The 6,049-nt window shown below is 44.0% G+C and overlaps 1 protein-coding gene across 1 annotated transcript; it reads left to right on the top strand.

Moving 5' to 3' along the window:
- Positions 1–834: 834 nt before the first annotated feature.
- Positions 835–5,277, top strand: HSL2 (HAESA-like 2). The gene is made up of 2 exons (XM_077377877.1): positions 835–3,598; positions 4,577–5,277. Exons 1-2 carry the CDS (start codon positions 1,012–1,014, stop codon positions 4,936–4,938), a joined length of 2,949 nt encoding a protein of 982 aa, XP_077233992.1. The 5' UTR covers positions 835–1,011; the 3' UTR covers positions 4,939–5,277.
- Positions 5,278–6,049: the final 772 nt, after the last annotated feature.

The raw sequence follows: 6,049 nt of genomic DNA, 5'->3' as shown, positions 1-6,049 counted from the left end.
ACGGCAACGGGGTCACCGTATCGATATCTGTCTGGTCCGGAAAAAAATGCTTCAAATTCAAGAAGAAAGTTGGGAAATGTTATCAGCACTACGTATTTTGACGAGACCACACCTCACTTTATTAAAAGTACGGTATGGCCCGCACCATAGGATGATCCAAACCGTCCATTAGGTGGCCCATCTAATAGACGGTTTGGATCATCCTATGGTGCAGGCAATACCGTGTGAGCCCTCATCAAAATACAGTAGTGCTGATAACAGTTCCCCTAGTTGATTTTGCAACAGTCATGATTTGGGCCCCACAATGTCCAAGGTAAACGTGATCGGGCCTTTGATCCGAAGGTAGAACATGGGTCCCGCCTAGCTCTTTGGACACATCTTGATCGTATGATCCTAGGCCAGTAATGGGACCGTACACAGTTTTGAAAAACCAAACCGTTGTATTCGACTACTGAAATGTCATAAAAGACCCTACGAATCTCTCCAATTTTCAACAGGATGACACAGCCCGTCCACTTCGTTATACTGGGAAAAGCAAGAATGACAGAGATGTAAATAAGCGACAGAAACATGTGCACAGTTCAAACCTGAAATAAAGAGGGAACAGTTGATGTGGCGCAATTTTCAAACATTCACCGCCCTAACACGCCAACCAAACATGTTGCATGATTCGCATGCCTAACTTCTCTACCAAACCACCCCTCTTATTCTCCAAATTTTCAAAACCAATCCCAATAAGTCAAATCCTCTCCAGGGGCATGTTCGTCACTTCGCATTCAAATATGGATGAATGCAAAAATTAAATAAATCGCCTCCTTTATTTTCCATGTGAACCCCCAAAACTGCAGAATATATCACCATTTGCTCCTTTCCAAGTTCTTCCGTTACAAAATAACCTACTAAACGACAAAATTTCCAAACCTTTTATTTACCAAAAACCCCTTATCTCTCTCCCTTCTTAATTCCCCTCTCCCTTCTTTCTCTCTTTCAAAACCCTCGCCGGAAAAAAAAATGGTTCCGTTCTTCTTCCTCTTTCTCTTCTTTCTCCAACTCCGGCCACTTCCGGCGACTTCTCCGGCACAAGATGCGGAGATCTTACTACAGACAAAGAATACACTTCTTGAAGATCCAACCGGAGAATTGAGTGATTGGATTCCGGCGGGAAAAAACAGTTCTTGTAATTGGACAGGCATTACATGCGATCGTGAGACACAGGCTGTAATTTCAATCGATCTCACCGGAAAACAGATCTCCGGCGGGTTTCCGGCTGGTTTCTGCCGGATCACCACTCTACGAAACCTCTCCCTCGCCGATAACTTTCTTAACGGTAGCATTTCGGCCGAAACGATTTCTCAATGCTCTCATCTCTACTATTTGAGACTATCTACGAACAATTTTGTCGGATCTTTACCGGATTTCGTAACGGATTTCTCTAACCTGCGGGGATTGGATCTATCAGTGAACAACTTTTCCGGCGTCATTCCGGTGAGTTTCGGCAGGTTTCCGGTACTAGAAGATCTGAATCTTGTGGCAAACCTTCTGAATGGCACTATTCCGGCGTTCTTGACGAATCTGACGAAGCTCAGAGGCTTCAATCTTGCTTATAATCCTTTTGCCGCTGGTCCTATCCCGTTCGATATCGGAAACCTAACGAAGCTCGAAAATCTCTGGCTTTCAAGCACGAATCTTGTCGGAGAGATTCCTGAATCGATCGGAAAGCTCGTTGCTCTCAAGAACCTTGATCTGTCAAGAAATCGCCTTTCTGGCAAGATTCCAGAGAGTATTGGAGGTTTGCTAAGCTTAGAACAAATCGAGCTATATAGTAATTTGATCTCCGGTGAATTGCCGGAGGGAATCGGGAATCTAACGTCTCTGGTTCAGATCGATGCTTCACAGAACAATCTCACTGGGAAATTGCCTCAAAAGATTGCAGGATTGCAACTGATTTCTCTTGCACTCAACGATAACCGCCTGGAAGGTGAAATTCCGGAGGCTCTCGCCTCTAATCCTAATCTTGTAGAGCTGAAGCTATTCAATAACAGTTTTTCCGGCAGGATCCCGGTACATCTCGGCCGGAATTCCGATCTAGAAATGTTCGATTTGTCCGGTAACGGATTCGAAGGTAATCTGCCTATTAATCTCTGCGATAGAAAAAACCTCCACTATCTCATCGCTTTCAATAACCGGTTATCCGGTAGCTTGCCGGAGAGCTATGCCAATTGCAGTAGCCTCACTTACGTGAGGATTTTCAACAATCAAATAGGGGGACAAGTACCAGATCGGTTTTGGAGTCTTCCTAGGGTTTACTATCTAGATATGACAGACAACAGATTCGAAGGTTCTATTCCTCCTACAATTGTCGGAGCCAGGAATTTGAGTAGGCTTATTATCGCGGGGAACAATTTTTCCGGCAATATCCCCTCCGAGATCTGCAACTTGCCTGAACTCGCAGTCATGGACGCAAGCAACAATAAACTCTCCGGCGAACTTCCGGAATGCATCTCGCAACTGACACAACTACAAAACCTGGATCTCCAAGAAAACAAGCTCTCCGGCCAGATCCCGGCCAATGTAAGCTCGTGGACGGTTTTAACAGAGCTAAATCTATCCAATAACCGATTTTCCGGTAGCATTCCGAGTCTCCTTGGAACTCTCCCTGTACTAAAGTACCTAGATCTCTCCGGCAACTCACTTTCCGGCGAGATCCCGTCCCAACTAACAAATCTAAAGCTCAACAGCTTCAATCTCTCCGGCAACAACCTAGCCGGAGAAATCCCGCCCGGCTTAGACATGCCGTTCTTCCTCTCCAGCCTTGCCGGAAACCCTAACCTCTGTAGTCCTGATCTAAAACCCTTCTCACCATGTTCCAAACCCAAACAAACCCTAACAAAAACATTCGAAACCGCCTGGTTTTTATCAGCACTTTTCCTAACCCTAACCCTAATATTGTTACTAGTTCTCTTCTGGTTTTACAAAGGGGGGAAAATCCGAACCGGTAAACCGAAAACTCCATGGAAGCTGACCTCATTTCACCGGTTGGGGGAACTGAAAGAAGAAGAGGTCTTTGACTGTTTGAGAGAAGAAAACGTGATCGGAACCGGGAGTTCCGGTAAGGTGTATCGTGTTCGGCTTAAGAGCGGGCAAATCGTGGCCGTTAAAAAGCTATGGTGGGGCAGTGGTGGGCCCGGGAAGACTGAGTCAGAGAACGAGTTCAGGTCCGAGGTGGAGACATTGGGTAGTGTGAGGCATGGGAATATAGTGAAGCTTTTGTTTTGCTGTTCGGGTGAGGATTTTAGGGTTTTGGTGTACGAGTTTATGGAGAAGGGGAGTTTGGGGGAGGTGCTACATGGAGGGAAGGGGGTTTTGGAGTGGGAGAAGAGGCGTAAGATAGCGATAGGGGCAGCACAGGGGCTGGCTTACTTGCACCATGATTGTGTGCCTGCTATCGTGCACCGGGATGTGAAGAGTAACAATATTTTGTTGGACGGGGAGTTCTGTCCTAGGGTGGCGGATTTCGGGCTTGCGAGACTGTTGGGGCGTGGGGAGAGGGACCGGATCATGTCCTGTGTTGCTGGGTCCTATGGCTACATTGCGCCAGGTGAGTACAGTTCGCCCTTTTTTATTTTGGGACGCCACGTGGCTAGCTATTTAGAAAGCCATGTGGCGTCTATGCATGCCATTTATGTGATAGGTGAAGGGTATGCGCACAATTTCACCGTGACCCTTCTTTTGTTGATCTAGACCGTCCATCTGATAAGTCCGATGTTGGATTCTCCACTTTTCGGCAGCGTGGTTCATCCATAATGGGGCGCTGTGGATGAATGGTTTGGATCATCTAACAAGTAGGCCCTTAAAAAAATATGCACAAGAGCCTAGAAGTAAGGGTGGCAATCCAACCGAAACCGACCCACAAATTCGGTTTCGGTTTGGATAAACCAAACCGATTCAAATTTCGGTTTGGGACACCGAAACCGAACCATTGCCACTCGAAGGATCTACTTCTGATCGGATCCACCCATGTCTTGGTCACTGGTCAAGATCCGTTCTGAACCCTTATCATCAGATATTCTTTTTTCAAATTTGATTCAGTATCCATTTGGAAGTTGGTTCACAGTCCATTTTGAATCAGATTGTCCATCCAAGTGCCCTAGCTCTTACTTCAGACCCAGGACATATGTGAATGAAAATATGAAGTATATTTCTGTATATCAGTGCTATCCATTAGGATCTATCGCACACCATCTATGGCTAGGTTTGGGCATGATCAAAATAATTTTGGACCTTAGGATAGAGATCCAATGACACTACCTTCTGGATTTAGCTGTTTTACCCAAATCCTATCTATTAACAACTGGATCCTTTAGATCCATTGGACCGTCTGGATCCATTAACATCTCTACAAACACCTTACTATTGCTCTTAAGATTAAAGTGTATATATATGTAACAAACTGTATGTGTTTTGGACATGTAGAGTATGCGTAGATCCATCGGACCGTCTGGATCCATTAACAACTCTACAAACACCTTACTATTGTGTATATATCTAACGAACTGTATGTGCTTTGGACATGTAGAGTATGCGTACACTCTGAAAGTGAACGAGAAGAGCGATGTGTACAGTTTTGGAGTTGTATTACTTGAGCTGGTGACAGGCAAACGACCCGTCGACCCGTCATTTGGAGAGAACAAGGATATAGTGAAGTGGGTCTCCGATGTGATCGCCTCCAAAGAACATGAAGGGCAGGATGCATGGTTCCGCCAACTTCTTGATCCGAGGATCACTATATCAACTTCTGATTATGAAGAAATGATGAAGGTCTTTAACGTCGGCCTTCTTTGCGCGGCTGCATTCCCCATGAACCGTCCTTCCATGAGAAAGGTCGTTGAATTACTCAATGATCGTCGAGACATCGGTTTTGTGGCAGTGGATTGTTGAAAATGAGTCAATGTGGATGCTGGTTCAAAGGAGAGTTTTCATTCTCTTCTAGCAAGCTTGCTTTGGTTAACAGAAAGTGATATATAGATTGTATCCTCTGTAGTATGCATACAACAGTGGGTATATACTAAAGAGTTGTACTTTGTTTTAGATGTTTAACAGATAGAATTAGCCTTCTGAGAAAATACTCATGTTGGCATGCTGTGTTGTCGGATGTGTTTCCATTGTTTCTCACTTCAACATCATTTCATCGTTACTGATGTGTTAGTCAGTAGCCACGATCCATTCAAATCGGATCTGATTTGGAGTGTTCATCTTATTTGGAGTCCTAATTGGATCTTCGGGTGTCGCATGGGAGTGTGATGGTAGATCCTACTTAAATGTAGTTTAAAATTCTCACAAAGAGGGTAAGGGTGAGTCACAATAGGAATGGTGCACTATGTTTGGAACCTAAGGTCAGTGGTTAGAGAAGGAAGAGAAAGAGGGTCACTGGACTTGAGATAGATGAATGACAAAATAAAGAAAATAGGTCATTCGGAGAAAAAATGTGACTTGTTTTTTTATTAAGATACTGCTAAATTAATACTCACAAGTATTAAAAAAAACTTTGGGGAGCATTTTTGTAAAATAGTATAATATATTTAAGAGTGTCACATGGGCTTTTGTTAGCTGTTTGGATCCGATTGGAAATAATTTTGTTCTATGATACGATAGGGTTCTGAAATGCGTCTATGGATCCTGATAATGTGTCTAGATCATGTCCATTTAAAATCAGATTCGGATGATCCATGGGACCGTTTGGGTCCATTAACATCCCTATTCGTTTGCTAATTCAAAATTAATATAGAACATATGCATTTCTCAATAAGAGTTATGGGCGCCACGTTAGGTTGCGTTTCATCTTCACTCGTCCAAAGTAGGGAACCCCAAATTTCTCAAAATTTGACTTGAGTCACCACTTAGAATTGGCATGGGACAAAAAATTTGAGCATATAGACACCAATCCCCCCAATAGAGGTCGTTGTTACGGACCATACGATCATTGGTCATTTGTTATCCTCAAAATCTCTCTTGAGATTTCCTCGTACTATTAGGGCCCGTTTGGATGCCG

The sequence above is a fragment of the Tasmannia lanceolata genome, unplaced genomic scaffold, assembly GCF_043159265.1.
Source record: "Tasmannia lanceolata isolate RefF3 unplaced genomic scaffold, GAP_Taslan_0.1 ptg000004l, whole genome shotgun sequence".
Classification (NCBI taxonomy): domain Eukaryota; kingdom Viridiplantae; phylum Streptophyta; class Magnoliopsida; order Canellales; family Winteraceae; genus Tasmannia; species Tasmannia lanceolata.
This window is presented reverse-complemented; position numbering and strand designations above follow the sequence as displayed.

Bases quoted from the DNA above. Each gene is read 5' to 3' on its own strand.
- HSL2 (XM_077377877.1), top strand. From the start codon at position 1,012: ATGGTTCCGTTCTTCTTCCTCTTTCTCTTCTTTCTCCAACTCCGGCCA. The intron at 3,599-4,576 runs GTGAGTACAGTT...TTGGACATGTAG, and splicing joins CTATGGCTACATTGCGCCAG to AGTATGCGTACACTCTGAAA.